The 18,722-nt window shown below is 38.6% G+C and overlaps 2 protein-coding genes across 5 annotated transcripts in view; one reads left to right on the top strand and one right to left on the bottom strand.

Moving 5' to 3' along the window:
- Positions 1-18,722, top strand: part of LOC132257655 (uncharacterized) — a 44,152-nt gene that overhangs the window by 10,633 nt on the left and 14,797 nt on the right. The gene's annotated exons all lie outside the window — the stretch shown is intronic.
- Positions 1,387-18,567, bottom strand: LOC132257654 (uncharacterized). Of its 3 annotated transcripts, none has more exons than XM_059754644.1 (6): positions 18,168-18,567; positions 5,500-5,752; positions 4,994-5,362; positions 3,275-3,733; positions 2,699-2,995; positions 1,387-1,902 (listed from the first exon to the last, which is right to left on the bottom strand). In XM_059754644.1, the coding sequence occupies exons 2-6, from the start codon at positions 5,717-5,719 to the stop codon at positions 1,655-1,657; spliced, it is 1,593 nt and encodes a 530-aa protein (XP_059610627.1). In that variant the 5' UTR covers positions 5,720-5,752; positions 18,168-18,567; the 3' UTR covers positions 1,387-1,654. The 3 variants fall into 3 exon arrangements, with proteins under 3 accessions (XP_059610627.1, XP_059610628.1, XP_059610630.1); XM_059754645.1 differs by lacking the exon at positions 18,168-18,567 and adding an exon at positions 6,801-6,910; XM_059754647.1 differs by having other exon boundaries at positions 1,801-1,916.

The following is an 18,722-nucleotide window of genomic DNA, read 5'->3' as shown; positions in this document are numbered from 1 at the left end:
TGGACGCTCTTCACCTGATATCATGAATTTTCATAAATAGTAAGTGCTTGTATTCGTTCGGACATTTATCTAACATCATAATGGACTTTTTATATCTCTACACCAGAAACCTCTTTGCAGTTCCTCTCTACGAATAATATCTTCAGCAAGGCATAAAGAAATTGAATTTGTGACTTTCTGCTCTATCTTTGCAAATTGTTGTGACTCTTTTGATTGTTCTCCGGAGAGGATATTTTGGCCTCTCTTTTATATAGAGATTTTATCTGAGAGAGAAAACCATCAGAAGCACGTGAAATTTCAACTTTACTATATATCCACCCTTTTCATGCACAGGCGCCGGTGTGGTTGTATGCAAAATTGCCGAGGCTCTGTGTTTAGGTGAATTTGAGAATCCGCACTTGAGCTTTCTGTAGCCCAACTTTGGTGTATCTTTATTTTGGAGCGAGCACACAAACAAAGGGAACAAGAATAGATTAATATTTAACGTTGTATTCAGAGGCGAGGGACTCTTTAGGTTTGCTCTTTCGATTCGACATACACATTTGTAGATTAAGGCAGAATGTCCTGGGTGTAAAGAATGTTGAGATAGCGGAGAATCTGAGCTTTGGAGCATCTCCTCGTCCATTATGGATGCAAATTAATTCAATTTTATATAGTTCTATTGGCATACATTGGCTGAAAGTACATAGGACACCCTTGGAGGACACTTAATTTACTCAGAGATTTAATAAAGGCTCCCGAGTTGTAAATGTGACACTGTGAGAAAGTAAATAAAATGACTGGGTTGAAATGGCAAGTGATTCGCCTTTGAACTCCGTTTTTGTTCTCCTGTATTTAATTTGTCATGGCGAAAATACAATTACGAGCGTCAATTTCATTTATTCTCCCGGGGAAGAGTTCTCGGGAATGGATAATAAATTGCAAGACGAATGACAAGAGCCTCGGAGGTTCGAGTTGCTAAAGATTGCCACTCCCTGGGCTAGAAAAATTGGAAATCAAACCGAAGTGCCTCGCTTTAACCTCTGGTGACGCACTCAAGAGGGTTCAAGAGAAAATTCTATGAATAAAAAATCATGCCCGTGGAAGCGAGAAAGAAACGAGAAAATAATTTATCCCCAACGTGACACTTTAAATCGACAAAATATATCCCCATCCATAGCATTGAATATATCCATTTTTTCCAAAATTTTATCGACGCTTGCCTTCATCAACATGAAATAATTGTACTCTTGGAGAGAAATTGAGTATAGCAGAGAGAGAAATATATATGTATGGGTGAAAAGAAGACTTCCTTACCTCTTCATGTGCAATTTCCTCAGAAATTCCAACAGAAAATAGAGTGAGCAATCATCTAATTTCTCGCTCCTCCACTATAAATATCTAATGTTCTTCTATAAAATATTTATTGCTCTATTTACAAAATCGTCTTACATTACAGTGTTTCCAGGGAGGGAAAATATCTAACTATAATGCTAAAATATATAGCAGTAGCATTAGCAAATTCCTGATCTGCTCAGAGTTCCGTTGCTATTAAATTAATAAATTCTCTCTTGTGCGGATAAATAAGGTGCATAGGGCGATTCATAAATGCGGATAGTTTTGTGAGGTGCAATTTGTTCGCTCGAAATGTCATCACAATGCGTTTTTTTTGCTCTCAATTGAAGTACCGATTCGTTTCATCCACGGCCGCCTGTACAATCACATCACTGCACGGATTGAGGTCCCAGAAGGCGCCCTGGCAGCCCACCCTCTCGAAGCAGGCATACCTCACGGCCGGGTTGCGGGGTGAGCAGCAATTCACGATGGCCCAGACGCACCTGGATGGGCCGTCGGGGCTCGGGGGCGCCGTCGGACGTCTCTCTGGCTGACTGGGTCTCTGCTGGGGTCTGTCACTTCCACTCCCTAGTTGGATAAGGCTAAATAGTGAGAGGCACCAACACGGGCCGACAGAAAGGTGGACAGAAAACACAGTGTTGAGTGCATGATAACACATTTTGCGTGACAGTGGTGCTTTGCAGACACATCTCCCAGAAATGTTAGTTTGGAATTCTGTCCGATTGCAGACAGAAAAGCAACATTGTTAGTCACCTGAGCAAGTAACACACCCCGAAGGGAGTTCAAGGCACATCTGAAGAGTTTAAAACGGTGAAGTTGAGTGGATATTCTGCCTCTTGTGGGATTTGCACTGGCAAGACTGAAACCCTTATCAATATGAAATTGAGATTAACATGGAGTTGCTTTATATATATATTGTACATATTTGTGCAAAGTTAGACTGATTTTCTAGTTAGAACATCACACAAAGCTGACATTCAAATTCTCCGTAGAGTAGCAATTTCGTAGCCAAATATGATGTTGCAAATATTCTGAGAAATACCGCATCTATTTCCTCCGGATCAACTTTAAAACAGCCCAGCTGAATCTCAAAAACTCTCATCAAAGTCTCTAAAGACTCTCAAAACGGATTATAATGATGTTCTCATCATGCACATAGCATCACTGGGAAACCAGATAAAATGATAAAAATCACTCAGTCTGCCATTTGACACGACTTCCCAACATCCCATTTACAAGCTGATTGCAGAGCGATAAGAGTCTCAGGCTGCCTCCCATCGTGGCGTGATATTACTTGCCTGAGAAGGTGCCACCACCTTGCAAAATTGCTACTGTACTGTGGATGGAACCCGAATCAACTCACCAACTTGATTGAAATTGGGCTGACTGGATGGAGGACGCTGAGCACTTCCGGTGTTGCTTGGCAAGTCATCGTAGTCCGGGCTGTTGTGAATGAGGGGCGGCGGTGGGCGCCTGGTTGTGGTGCGCACACCTTGATTCACACTACCTTGATTAGCAGCACCCTGATTCACACTGCTCTGACTCCCGCCACCTTGGGGAATTCTATTCAATGCCGTGAGATCATCATAGTAATCTTCATTATCACGAATCACGGGCGGTGCGGGGCGCCGGGTGGGCGTCGGCGTAAAGGACTGGGTCGCTGTGGAAGAGTTGAAAGATATCTCGTGAGTTTGTGTCGAAAATCACCTCTGAGAATTTCCTCTGATGAAAGAATCATGATGTTGCGAATTGCCACAACCTTTCGCAATAGCCAAAGACTGAAAGCTTTCAATAACTAAATTTGATTTTTTGTCTGTCTGAGATTTACAATGCCATGGGATGTTAGCAATTTCATGCTTTATACCTACTGAAATATAACACAAAATATCGATTGCTTGGCTATTTCGAAAGCATCTCAGTTTGCCCCATTAATACTTACGTGTCTCTGGAATTAGCCTGGATGGCTTGTCCTGAACATCCCACACTGGTCCATCCTCGCCAAACCGACTCCCAGTTGATATGCCTGGGCGTGAGTCTACGGTGTCTGGCGGAGAAGTTGTTGGCGGTTTGGTGACCTGAGTGACGGGGGGATTCTGCGGGGGATGGGGCGGGTTGTAGACGACTCCTGGGATGGGATAACTGATGAACGTCTGCTGAGGACGGACGATGAATTGACTGGGGTCAGGCGGGAGATAGTAATTGTTGAGTCGCGGTCTGTAGAAAGGATTGTTCCACGGATTGTTGGGATCCGCACTCACAGGCAGTGTGTAGATTTGATTAGTGTAAAGTGCCTGGAATGGCTGTTGATATCTTTGGTTCGTCTGCTCCTCGTAGTCCCGCCTCAATTGCTCATGATACATCCTCTCATGCTCCAGGAAGTGTCGAGTCCATTCGACATCTATAACAAGACAAATGCATTTGACACTTTCTCACTCGCCAGCAACACACTCATTTTCTAGAATTATTCCCCTCGTTATCCCATTGCCAATGAAGTCCTCTGGTTCGCATAAATATCCCTCAATATACAGTGTGCAATTTGTTTAATTAGTTTCTCCGCTGATACAAGCAAAGCAATGAATACCATTGGGCATTGGGGCATTTGACGACGATTCTACCAATGGAAATTTAATGCAAAGTAATAGCTTTGTTCTGCGATGATACACACACGCACACACACACATTTACCAATTCCTCCTAATTTCTCTCATACGAATGAAATATTTCCTTATTAATCACTCCTCTATGTACAAATCGCTTCTCATTCCATGTGAATGAGAATAAATTTCGTGTTTCTCACTACCTCTTGTATAGCACACGTATTCATGCAGCATACCTGAGATTATCGACCCAAAGACCATTAAAATTTAGAGTGTTTGTCTGCAAAATTAAGCGGGGGTATTTTGATCCGTTTAGTCAAATTCCCAGTGTAATACCACGTTTAAGACCAATATCTTCTAGTCTGTTTACCAAATCCCAGGCAACGATGGTAGAATTTAATAACAAAATCCAGGTTAAAAGGAAAACTTTATATATGCTCACAAATAGTGCAAAGATAGAAAATGTTTGTAAAATTTAATGATCAATTTTCAACTCTTCTGGGGACTTTTTCAGCTCTTCACAACTAATTTCCCTTGTGAGGATGATACCCATAAATAATTGATAACCCGGTGTATGACGACACAAGAGAAGAAGATGTGCAGTTTGTGCACTAAAAGGAATATTATGTGATTTACTCAGAGCCATAAAACCATTCATTTTATACGTGTTCATGACCCATCTTCCATATTTTATTATTTGATAGCGGGTGATAGAGAAATTTTTAATGGCAATTGAGATTGTAGGAAAAGTATCAAGCGCGTGTATTAAATTTTAGCTCAAAAGGAAAAATGATTAGACGTCAGAAGACATATTGTGGTTGCAATAAGTCAACTATGATTGTGTGTTTGTGTTTCAAGGGGTGAAAATGGTCATAACAATGAATACTAACTCTATGGATTTGATTTATGCGCAATATTTGACCATTCATGGAAAACTATGAAATTTATATACATCATGAAAACAAGATGAATGTATTAATCCCAGACAGTCCAATTTCTCAGAATATTGCCTGCGGCATAACCAGAAATATGTATATGGGCATGTTATGCGCTTATCTCACCTGAGTGTCTCTTCTCCAGCTTCTTCTCCTCCCCCTTCTCTGTGTGCCTCTTGGCCCTTTCCCGTCTCTGATGACGACGCTCATGATGTCGGTGCTGATGGTGGGACTCCTTGGTGGTGTCCTGGTCAGATTTTCCCTGGTCTAATTTCATATCTTGCTGATCCGATGGCAAATAGTCAAAATACTTCTTGTCATAGATTGAGTATTTGGACGTGGGCTTTGGCTCGAGCATAATTTCCTGAAGTAGGTCATCATACTCCTTTTCCGTGTAGGGCTTCTTCAGTGAGCGTATTTTCTGCAGGAATCTCTTCGCCGCCGCCTTCGTAATATATGTCTCCTTATAGGCGGTAAATAACTTGGGCGGCGGAGCTGGAACAGTAATGAAATAGATAAAAGCCGGCGCTGGGGAGAATGTCTGATTGAAAATTTCCATTAAATTTTAATAAATTTCCCCATGAGTAGTCTAACCTGTAAGTTGAGGAGTAAATAAAGTGCGGGAAACTAACCTTGGGACGGGTCCAATTTCCAATTCTCTAGTAAATCATCCCCTCTATCACTCCCCTTGACATCGGCGTTGGGAATCGAGTCACGGAGTGAATTCGATTTGCTGAGAAACTTTCTTTCGTCCTTGGTCACTTCCAGGCTTTCTCCACCGGAAGATGTTTTGCCGGAAATCAGTGGCAGAGCACAGTGCAGAATTAGGTACAACACCACCACCACCTTCATTTTTATACTATCACACCAGCAGAGAGCTCGAAACTGCAAAGAGAGAGGAGTGCAAAGACGGGCATTACAATTTTCTCAATCCATTGAATCGCCAAATCTCAATCTCCATTCTAACGCCACGAGAGAAGTAAAGACGGGGAATATTGCACGGGATTTCGAAGGATTTCGCCCAGTGGAAAATTACAAATATTCTTCAACTGCAAAAATCATGGATGCCACTCCAGGAGCTTTCACTTGTCGATGTTTCACGAGATAATCCCAGACAAATATATTGCAAACAGCGAACGACCAAATTGACTTGCGATACTCTCCCCCGAAACCCTCAGCACACGATATTGCCTCGAATGTAGACTTTTATTTGATATTGATTGGGTGAGGGGAAATGTGCGCCTATTAAATTTAAACCCAAACCATTACAAATCATCCATACTCAAGCCAACCGCCCTGTGACGGAAGGGAGAACGACAAAACCCAAATGTCTACGTAAATGGTCGTCAGGGCACGTTTTTTGCCCATATGCCGCGACACTGACACATTAAAATGGAGACAGTGATGCTTTACGGATCCATTCACTTCCGAAAATGCCAGGCTTCAGAGGCTTTAGGATATTGGCACATTGTGGGAGAATTTATAAAGGCCAACAGAGATCCAATCAATCATTAGAAATCAATATAACCAATATGCTTTGTAGTTTTCATTGCGGAAAAAAATTATGCTGTGATGGTGAAAAGCGTTTTATCCCGTACAGATATTTGCAAATTGCAAACTTCCATCACACTTTTGTCTGTGAGATTTTGAAAAATATTCCACAAAACTAAAATAGCTTGAAAGAGAGGAGAAATCTATTTATTGATTTTTCTCACAAGGCACGAAATAGAACATTCTCATATTTTAAAAACTGCCGAAAAATCTATAAATTGCCCTTTGCCATGAAGTTGAAAAGACTTTCACTCTCCATTCTTCACTTTCACTTCGTCCGCCTCACTCAATTTGGTCTCAATTTTTCCCCAACACTGAATTAATAAGAACACGCCATGCCATACGAATATCCGAAAGGCACAGAAAAGAAAAGGAAACTCACTTGAACTGATATTGAAGTGAAAAATTTGCACTACGATTGATGGTGAACTGGAGCAAGATTGACACGAAAAAATTCAATTTAACACTGATCCCTGTCAGCAAGATGTTTCATGTTTTATACAGCCAAGAACAGTCAATATGGGAGACGATAAGCATTCGCCTCTTTGACACCTTCACTCCCACTCCTCACGAAGCCGGAGCACTTCCGCTAAGCAAACAGAAGGAACTGCTTAAGCGTTTTTTCCGCGCCACGCGTGGAGTACAATATGGAGAAGACGGCACGAATCCAATAGTCCAATGACGTAATTTCTCTATCACGCATCAATTCTTGGGATGCCGAATATCCCCGAGCACGGAGGGAGTTTGCAGTTCTTGAACTCGCATTATACACTCATATTTTGTCAATATTTATTCTATGATAAGCCACCGTAGCATCATTCATCGCTTTATTGGGAATTCAGGTTAAAATTGATGACAAGGAGGTTTTCTTTATCGCCCACTTTACTCATTTTCATTCGCTTTTATGGGCACCGATGAAAAAAATAGTCTTATTCATCATGGGTTATTTCGCCCTCACGTTCTAGGAACAGCACCCAAAGAGATCTTCCATCCTGATTGATCATCCTTCGTGATGATGACGTATTGGGTTTATTAGACACTCGGGAATTGAGTCTATTTCTTTCTCATTCACCACTGAAGCACGCTGTATTGGCTTAGATAGGTAAATGAGCTCACGACTGCCTATACATTAAACCCAAAAAGTAAATTCACAATGCTAATTTATTATGCTAATCTCTCATCCGTTTGTCAATAAAAGTTAGAGGGGCGTGAAAAGACTGGATTGATAAATCTGAACGTAGAATAGCGATTATTCAAGACTGGAAAATTATGAATTAAATTTGCAAGGCACATAATTCTCAACTCTCAGTTCTCCGATCAATTTTAATACGCTATATCAGTTGAAATTGAAGATTCTGAACTAATGCCCTCGGGTATATTAGCATAAGAGACCATTTATCGAAGTAATTCCATCTCACAACTGATACTCTTCTTAAGATGAAATGAGAAGATATTTGCACACTTTTATTATCCCTCGAAGGCAGGATTAAAAATCCATTAAGACTTCTCAGAGACATATTTTTGACTAAAACTATAGAGAATTTACTTGGCAAAAAGAGCAAAACTAATTACCCACCGGCTTATTTAAATTTACTTTTTTCTGCTATTAACTCTCATGTGTTTAGCAAATGACATAAGTGTTGAGTGAATGATTGTAAGTGATCACTTGGTAGTGTATATTTCAATTGAAAAGATAAAAATCAGCAATCATGCTCACTAATTCCGCACAAAAGTGTTATTCATTCATTTAATTAGAAATATGAACATAACCTTCAGGTTTGGATTTTCTTGTACAATCTCACGGCGTGAGGCAATGAAGGAAGTGTTCCTCGCGAGTTTCCACACGTTTGAGAAATCAATTAACCCTTGTTTCGTGATTTGAAACATTTTTTCGAATGTTCATATCGTGCTCTTTGAGAGCAATTTACATCGCACACGACTTTTATTGTATGTCGTTCGGTCACTTGTGCCTATATATCATCTAGAAATTTTATAGTCAAAATGCCACACAGTTATTATCCATGAGTTTCCGCTGATTCGACTATAGTTTGGAGATGGTGAAGCCAGACGAGGAACCACTCCTCTTTCGTGTACTTGACACATTTTTATGGCGCCCCAATAGTTCAGCCACAGTGAATATAAATTACATTTATTGTTGCTGGACAAATTGTGGAAATTGCTAAAAAAAAATTTGCACTCTTATGCAACATGTGACACCACAACTTCCTGCTTCACTATCTATAGCCCTGACCTTACACATAGTAATATGTGAATTCATAGAGTAAACATTGTACATAAAAGCTCCACTGGGGGATAAAGCAGTGGATATTTAATTTAGCTTTCTTCAAAAGTACTGCAGCATGAAATTGGCCCAGGAATGCACATAAAATCCCTGCACAGGAATTTCCAACGCATTCCCTCCATTTTCTCCCCAGTATAGAATCGCCTCTGTTTTCATTATCCACTCATACAGATGAGTCTCGGAGCGGATTTTTTTTATGTGGCATTTCCCCTTGAGAAATTAAATTGAGTCGCAGGTGTTGTCATAATTTCCCATTTCACTTTATATCTCAAAATGATGAATTTCGTACACAAAGTAGAGCCTGAAAAGCACTTGCTTTTGATTGAGAGTGACTCAAGTGTTTCACTCCCTCAATCTATTCATAAGTCCACAGCACACATACATTAATTTACATATAATTACAATTTTATTTATTTGCCAACTGTTGAGTTCCTCAACTGACATTATCAAATGAACATTTTATTATACCGTTGTGATGCGAAATTATTGTGACCATTTATTTCATTGAGAATTTCATTAAAAGTGACGCTCATGATTACAACTCCGGGCACTGAATGGAAAGTGTTCTAATTGGGAAAATTTATCATCTTGAAACCCCAACTAAAAATGATGAATGGAGTAAAGATTTTCACAGGCAAAGCCTGTAGAATTTAGGAAGGATTCTAGATGTTGCTCAAATTGCTTTATCGGTGAATTCAATATAACACAAGTGATTATGTACCAATAGGAGCCAAATCAAAAGGTTGCATATATTAATAATAGCTAAGAGGCTATTTGAGGATAATGACGTAAGCAGGATGGAAAATAGCCTTCGTATCTACACTACTAATCTCAATTTAATTCATGACAAAGGCTCCCGTTCACTTTAGTGATTATCCGAGAGTTGGTGTTGTGGAAGAAGGATTTTCCCTGTATGCTAACAATTATGATTTACTGTGTGAATACTATTTCATCTTTTGAGAACTCCTAGACAATGCCAGAGGGGAGATTATTAGTGAGACAGAAGGCTCACGTAGAGTCGTAAAACGTAATGTGTTCATTTTAATACGCGCCGAGACATCAAAATATCAGAATGTCTGTGCTCGCTAAACAGCCTTTCGTTGATCTTTGCTCGTTGAGCATATGCCTCACACCTGTGATGACTAACATTTTCAATTGCCTTTGAATCGTACTTTCGCACCCACGTCACAGAAGGTCACTTACTCGTGTTCATGTGTTGATAAGAAATTAAATTTATTTATAGTTGTCTGATGACACAGTAAGAACCTTTGAGTACTCATAAACGAAGCCTGTTCAAACGCTCTCTTCGTGTTGGTCTTGCGAGTCAAGTTCTCGCGAACGCACAAAGTCCGTGGAAAAGACGCGGGATCAAAGAGCTGCCAAATACCATAAAACGCTCAACATCACACTACTCACACACATATTGGGCCAAGTTAAATAATCGTCGTACATTTGTAGAATTGTGAGCGCAGGAAAGTGGAATATTGAAGGAATGAATAATTTACTGAGCGAATCTTTAATGCTTTTCTTAAAGAAACTATTAAAAATCAGCAATATCTTGTCATCACACTTGTTCAACATATGCTATTCCCATTCTATTTCAGTGGCATGCGACATGAAGTGTTTGTATTTGCAACTGGGATGGATTTCACAAAACGGATTGCGTGACTCTTTGCAATTAAGATTTAAGTTTTGGCTAATTTTCGCAAATTTTAGCATTTACGAGCACGAGTTCGAACATTTACAGGCTCGTGGGTTTTTTGGTAAAATTAATTCTGGGCTAAGAGACTAACTTACAGTCAATTCTGAATACAATTAATTTTAATTTCATCTTAGCCAATCCATATCTAAAATGCAAAAATTCATTCAAGGTGATCTTGTAAATGTTTCTCCTTCAGCAAACTCCCGCATAAACCCCTTTTACAAAAAAAGAGAGGTTCACAGAGCCAATGTTAAACGTGATGTGTTTGCTTCTTTGAAAATCAAGTCAAATTACCTTTTCACGGCTCAACACCGTGAGTTGTGGGCATTATTTCTGCGGAAAAGTGTATGCAAATGCTTTTTTCTATAGCTCATGTGTCATGTAAATCTTCAAATCCTAATCATCCGTGCCCCTGGATGAGACAAAAGTCGGCAAGTGAATAGGAAAACGTGCTTTTTCACCTACTGAATGTCACCATCATTATGTTTTTAAGCGCCAATTGTGTTCCGCTGTTTGAATAATTAGCAAGAAATGATGGTGTAATAATTGAAGATTCCCACCCAGTCGGTGGTCTTTCATTGGCAATTTCTTCAAGTTCACGTATGTTCGGCGAATCATTCGGAAGATGAATATACTCAAATAGAAGTGCAAAGGCAGCACTCCATATAAATATTTATTCATATATAAATAAGTATGTAAACATATAATGTAAACAAACGAAGCGCTGTGAGAATTATATTATATCCATCTAATCCATTATGAAAATTGTCACCTTTCATGCTAATTGAATTGAAGATTGTGAAAATTCACGACATTGTAATTTGTCCCAGTCGAGATGATAGAAATCTGCTGAAATTAAGTATAATTTCTCGATTCTTAGTATGCAAAAATTGTGTTGGGCTTCGGGGATTTTTTTTTAATTAGGTTTCTTCGCCTAAAATTTTTATGGTAATTCCTTGACCTATTGTGATTAATTACTCTTTGAAAATTAATTAATATTTCATCTCGAGGGGTGAATTTTTTCCGAGTTGTTGCGTCACAAAAGTGGCCTTAGGGGGACAAGATTTTGGCTGGAAAAAAACCTTGACCACCCAATTCTCTGTCACCCTCGGTGAATTTGATGAAAATTAAATTTTCCGCTAATAGAGATATTCATAGACTTTTCCCTCTCTTTTCGACTGTCTTCAATTTGCCCATTCCACCGGAAAGTCTCACAAGTCGCTCAATCTGCTCTCCTCATCTCTTGGAAGTTGTTTTGTCTTATCATCAGATTGAAGGTGAATTGGTTGTCATTTTTTGGATGAAGCACAGTATATTTATAGCGCGTGAGATGCCAAGACCTCTTCTCAACCTCCGCAAGCGAGTCGTCTGGGTTCCCATAAACTCGTCATATGCCATGGTTTTCCTTGACGATGACCAACAAGGAAGAATCTGTGCAGCGTCACGCAAATCACGCAAAATATATTTACCATTGTGGAAATGAAGCAAGAATTGAATTGTAGCTAAAGTGCATTTAAAGTGAAGCAAGTCAACTGGTTAAAAGTTTCACGTTGGGGCGAAAGGAACAAAATAATTAGTGCAAATAAATACATGTCAATATATTGACGAACAAATAGAGCAAGCAACTGTTTCTCCGCTTCCTTTTCCTCTGGCAGATGGGAAAACTTGAAATTGGATGTTTCGCTTAATTAAACTCAGCCACCACCAAACTTTGTTACAACTTTGATTGTATAGCCTCACTATTGCTTGCTAGTCTTTAAATTCAAGCGAAAGAAGATATCGCACTCAATCCATCTATGTTTCACAGTCAGATTCAACATGACAAGTTAAGTGCATTTCTGTGGTCCATTCGGATATTAATGCAAACTTTGATTCTAGTCGGAGATATTCGATTCCGCCATGAGAGAAATTTCCATAGTAACGATGTGAAATCGGAGGTACATATATTCTTCACAGAGATATTGACAAGTTCTAAAGTGCAATCCTGACGCACTCAGCTTGGAGGAAACGTACCGGAAGCGAAGTAACAATACAAATTCTCAACTATATTGTGTAATTTGAGAGCTTTCTGCAGCGCAACTTTCTATCAACTTACATGACAACATAATAATTTACTGGTGGTTTTGCGGGGGGTTTAGAGCTCAAATTCAATACTGATGGGAAGCACTTTGTAAAATTACCCCCATTATGTTTTACTTGCAACGATTATGGTGAATGTAAAACAATTTAACATTTGATTATTTTAACTATTATACGATTTTTTTTGTATTGAGTGTAGCGGAAAAAGCTTTGCAAACCCCTCGGTTTTTCTTACAATTCAGTGAATTCTTTCCATTTCTTCTGAAATGTTATTTTCATTATTCGTCCTTTACAAAAGACTCTGAATAAGAGCTGCATTACTGTTGAATTTACCAGAACTTATGCGCTTCCGGGATTTGGAATTTTCAAATAAATAAAAAAAAAAGTTGCTGCCCTCCAGACGAAAATATTATACAAAAGCAATGTGAGTTAATCAAATGAATATTCATGATTGTCTCTATTGTTTATAATAAATTAAGTATACGAATATTGACAAATACAAATGTCTCTGAGCTATTTCAGTCCTCAGGAAATGTAGATTCAATTTGCAATGTCTCGAAAATTTTCCTCACTTTCGTATAAAATTATTGCTCCTTATCAGAATATTTACTCAACCTTTCTCCTTCGGCTATTTGTATGTTAATTTCCACGGAAATCGAATTAAAATACCGCCCGAATTGCAAAATCGATCTACACAATGAATTCTAATACGAATTCCTGCTGAGCTTTAATTAAATTTGTTCTTCCGACCATCCTTTTAATTTTATCGATTCGCCCTTTTGTGATACAACTTCCTCGTCTAATATCCCATATGCAAGTTACTTCCAGCATTTGGTGAGGATATGAGATTTCTTGGAGGCAAAAAAGAAGAAACAATATATTTGCAGAAATGGGACCAACATTTCCTTCTTCCATAGGACTTTAAAACCCAATAAAAGAACCAGCATTTTAGCTCTCAATCACGCAAATTAAATTTCCATGCTGTATATAGAAATGAAGAGGAACAATGTCACAGATCTCTATTTTGCGGTTGAATGCTCTCGAGCCAAAAGTGCACAATAAAATTTCTGGCAAATGTTAGGCATTAGGGAAGGAGCTCGCGTGAAGGTTGAAAATGAGTTGAAAGAATTATTGGCATTAAAAGTTATGAAGCAATTTGTTAAAGACGTGTTTTTGTAGAAGGGAAAACTCTTTTGTTCTAATTTTAGCACAATCTCTGACTTTGACTGAAGCTTAGACATTATATGGCGGGTAGTATTTTTCACTCTTGTGTTTTCTGTGTGTCTTGGAATGGAAAAAGAGTTTTTTTTCGATTCGCCAATTGTAATAACTCATGTTGATGATTTTTTTTCCAACAACTACACTGACCTCGTCACTTCACCACCTCTCGACACTCTGGGAGCATATAAAGCATTTGTAATGGTGAAAAAATTCAACAGTTTTAAATGACCAACGAAATTCATTGAGAATTCTCTCGCCACCTAATGGAATTTCAACATGGATAAACAATGAGGCATCCTGGAAAATACGAGTGCGTGGAAGGTTTCATGCAAAACCTCGCTTCTCGACCCTGTGGGCGGATGATATCCTACCATCATCACTCACAGTAATATGCAATCGATCGTGCAAAGCTCGTCGCATTGTGTAAACAATGCGATGGCCACAATCATCAATCTAGCCCAGCGCAATTCAGTTCTCGCCGCTGATTCACGCTTCAATTGGACGTCCACCTAGGGTGTCAAGACATGAGAGATGTCTCTTGGATCGTTTGGAATGAATATCGACCCCCATTTTCATCTCCAGCCAACCGATTCGCAAGGGCGTCACTTTGATGTCGCAACAGCGAGGAGATGAATGAAAGTCAAAGGGTGGTCTAATCTCGTTTCTGCCATTCAAACTAAATTGATTTATGAGCGTCTCAACTTCTCGCTTCACTCGACATGCACTCACTTCATAAATTCCCAGTGCGACAATGCAGTGACGGTGAAATCACTGTCATTGCTGAATTAGCAGTGAGTAATTCGATTATTGCGCTGAGTGGTGATGAAAAATGAGCTCAATCATCCGATTGAAAAGAACAACTAAGGCGTATTTGAAATGATCATTCCAAGTGTTAGTCATACTGAAAAGCTTTGTTATACTAAATCTATCTAGCAAAGGTGCAGATATCGTGGAAAACTCCAAACAATAGAAGAGAAAAAAACAGTAATGCCGTCAGAGTTGAGAGCAGTATAGATAAATATTTAGGGTTCGGGAAGGGGTAAGAGTGTAAAAATTATATAAACTTTTTAAAAAATTCACGTGAATTCTTCAAAAATATATGTGAACTTTATATAAATTGATCTTACTTCAACAAACTTTAATCTACACAAGTAATTAATGACGTTGGTCACAACTCTGATGTGATGCTGCAAATTGATATTGTTTCACTACGAACACTTTCTGCATTTCAATTTGCGAATATTTTCTGAGCATCGTGTTGATTGGAGAAATGCATTTGTAGATCATCGAATACCTCCCACACCCTTTTCGCTATCAACCAGAAAGTCTTTGTCACTGAGCCATTGAGAAAATTGAGATGCTTACTTTGTATTGTTTGGCTTGTCTCATGAAATTCAACTCAGTGTTGGAGGATATTGGTCGATTTTTGGACATGGCAGACTGGTGGAATTTTATGCTTCATGACTCTTCACAACTCACCCATCCTTGGAAAATGTCTCACACCCATTGAGATCAAATTGGCGAAATTCCCACAAAATTGAACAAAACGGGGGCATTTCGCTGAAATTTTAGTGCTTCGGTAGCCGTAAATGGAAAGTGTGTGGAAACCATAAAATGGGACAGAAAGCACCGAAATTTATTTGAATGTTTTGAATTCAGCACTGTGAGTTCATCCACCCTCAAACTCCTCTCTTTCGCTTGATTGCTGGTCATTCTTCTTCATCAACGCGTTCATTGACAGATGCGAGGCTTGCGTATGATCAGAAAAAAGCGGAACATCTGCGGCGACAGTTCTGTCTTTAAACTTTAAATAAACACTGCGAGTTTCCTTTCCTCTGAAATATGTGTTAAATCCCATCGAATGGCGTTTCAACACAGCGTTCGCATATTTTATTTATTGATTACTAATTGAATTATCCTTGTCTGTATTTCACTGACGCATGTGATATATTTGAAATGAAAAATTTTTAATTAAACTTTTTGCTTTCCTGCGTTTTTAATCTACTGGGTGTATGAAATTTGCTATAAAAGTAGGAATATGAAGACCGCCTGCAACGAATCTTTGTCATAAATGTCAAGAAAATTTTCTCAATTTATGTTTTTGACTTGCTTTTTGATGATGTTCTATGGGCGCAGGTATGAGAATGAGTAAATTTAATGAGAACAACGCTTAGAAGAGAGCAAATAGCACAGGAAATAGAGCTTCACTGTGGTTTACCGAGAAGAATCTCTTCCATTTCTGCATTAAAATTTCCTTCTCGTCTGGCGAATGCTGCCAAATACTTTTATGATGACATTGCGAGTGACTCACTTGATAACATTTTATGTAAATGCCATGGTATTTGTAGAATACGCTGAACTTAATTTTACGACAAATTTCCACTGTCTTCAAATGTTGTCTCACTCGAAAGTATGTCACTCGCTCACACTAAAATTATCTCTCATTATAATTTTGCCAATTGCATAGACATTTTTTCTTCAGTGTTTGCGATAAACGTCATCTTGGGTGGACTTTGTACATGATCTCATCGTTTGAGAATCGCATAAACTTGAATTAACAAGGAAATAAGGAAACTTTATTGTTTGGTCGATCAGTTATATCATGCTTTACACCGCATTTTTCCGAGCAATATCGGTTTTTCTTTCAATTTCGCTTCATAATAAAATGTAATTAAATTTCTTAATTAATGAATATTTATTCAATTCTAATTTATTCACTACTTTGTTACTCTGACAATTGTTCGCTTTGTCTGATATCAAATCCACCGCAAACACTCTTGGCAAGTGTCTGCAAATTAATTTGGGTTTTCCCATATTTTCCAATTCTGCAAAGAGCACATTTATTTAACTTCAGTAAATCGTTGAGACTTTCCCCTAGACTTTCACTCAGTTTCTGCATTCTGACATGCTTTCCATTGATAAATTATTTATATATTAGAAGATAACATGTTGTGGATGAATTGAATTAAAGTAAATTAGCTAGGAAAATACCAAAGAGCGAATTTTCAAATGTCAAAAGCATCTTATCACTTTTTTGTGTGTCTCTTCTAAAGGAATATAATGCGGAAAGAATGGTGAATGACTGATGATATAGCCAATGTCAACACATTTATCGCTAAATTCTCTGTTATTTAATAAAAGATGTTTCACTTTTTCTAGCACGAGCATAAAATTTGATGGCGGAATTCGCAAGTTCTCTGAGACTATGAGAATGAGACCATTAAGTCTTATCAGTGCTCTCGAGCATAAATCTCCCTCATATTAAAACATCGCGTCTCTTCTCGCAAACTTCACACACAATTTATATCAATTACCAACTTGCCTTGCGTGAAGAAAGTGACGACGAGACTTTTCGTTTTTTCCCGGCTGGTAATTTTATCAATTCAAATTCATTTTGAGCCAATAAAAAAGTGTTATTGTTTGCTCTGGCTGCCAGTTCATTCCGCGTCTGATGGCAATGAGAAATAAACCAATTTCTATAAAAGTTACGACCACGTCGAAAGTTAGCATCAATCATGAGATTCCCTTGAGTCTGTGGTACGAAATCAATGTGCCGGAATGCAAATGGGAGCTGAATTTGGTGTCCAGATGTGTGGGAATGGGAGATGAAATAAACCTGCTTAAATATCAAAAGAAGTCGCAACAGAAAATTAAGATAATCAAAATATTGGCACATCTGTGAAATACATGAAATATCGTTGCGCAGAATAAAACTTTCAGAGTCTTCGCGACATGTCTTGAGACTGGCCATGACCTCGACGATGGGTAAAATATCTGTCGTGTATTTTATCGTGCTGATTAATTCAATTTGCTCTAAAGTTCTCCATATATTAAGCAGTGGAAATGCCATGACTTTTAGAGAGATTTCAGAGAGAATTTTGGCATCCGCAAATCTTATACGCTGTGCAGGAAAAATCTTTAGGGAATTGATATACGAAATCCACAGTTAAGTCTCGAGGGAACGCACATTCATTCATATTACTGACATATTTTGTGCCTCTACACCAAATTCCAATGTTGAAAATTGGGAGCTTTAGAACAACGGAGAAGATAATCCACTCTGGGAAATTGATAGTTGGTACATTGATGGTATAGTTAAAGTTTGGAGGAATTCCTTATTGAGTATAGAATCTTTCGGTTGCGTAAGAATTCCTTGTTTGAAACAAGATCCCACCAATGGCATGATTAGCCACTATTTCTCTCGTCGCGGAACATAGTTTATATAAATTCACAGCGATGGCATTTCAATGGTAGAGACATTAAATTTATTGATCAGCTTTTGTGGGAGTGTTCTGGAGTGATGGAAAAATCACAAAGTCGAGCATCCGAACGTGAAATCAATATTTCTCTGAGGAGATTTCTCCTGAGAGCAGAGAAAATCCTCTGTGTAATTTCACTTTTCGCGTAAATTTCTCAACAATTTTGCACATTCTGAGCACACACACCTGTTAAATTTTCAGTATCCCACGTTTTCCTCGGTGTTGTATCTTTCTCTGCTTTTTTTTAATGTTGTCTCAAGAACCGGAGACGTGAAGAAAAAATGTATTTGCTCTTTTTTGAAAGATAAAGTGATACTATTTGCCTTCTTTCGCACTGGCTCATATACACATCGAAAACACTTCTCGAATGGAAATGAAGAAGCTGCTTGTGTCCGTCAGAGATGTTTAAATTAAAAATACTAACTTCTATACACTATATTTATTCACAAGGCACTTGTAAAATTTTGCAAATTTATGCCGATCAAACACGCGCAACGTCACTCATGGGAGTTTGTAGGAAAATAATAAGTTGAGGCATGGATTTGTGTGACAAATTGTACGTCTAGCCGCAGACGATGCTCGTTGCTGACTGATTCGGCTCGGTGAGCTAAAATAATTTCATGCGCACGCTAAACTACCACTTCTTTGATAGTCTCGAAAGAGCGACAAAAATGTAGAAGAGTTGATGAAAAAAGAACAACTTCGCCGACCACAGTCACTTGCTTAATGCAGTGGGTAGCA

Source organism: Phlebotomus argentipes, unplaced genomic scaffold (assembly GCF_947086385.1).
Source record: "Phlebotomus argentipes unplaced genomic scaffold, Phlebotomus argentipes genome assembly scaffold_4, whole genome shotgun sequence".
Classification (NCBI taxonomy): domain Eukaryota; kingdom Metazoa; phylum Arthropoda; class Insecta; order Diptera; family Psychodidae; genus Phlebotomus; species Phlebotomus argentipes.
Note: the sequence above shows the minus strand (reverse complement) of the source record. Positions and strands in the feature narration are given on the sequence as shown.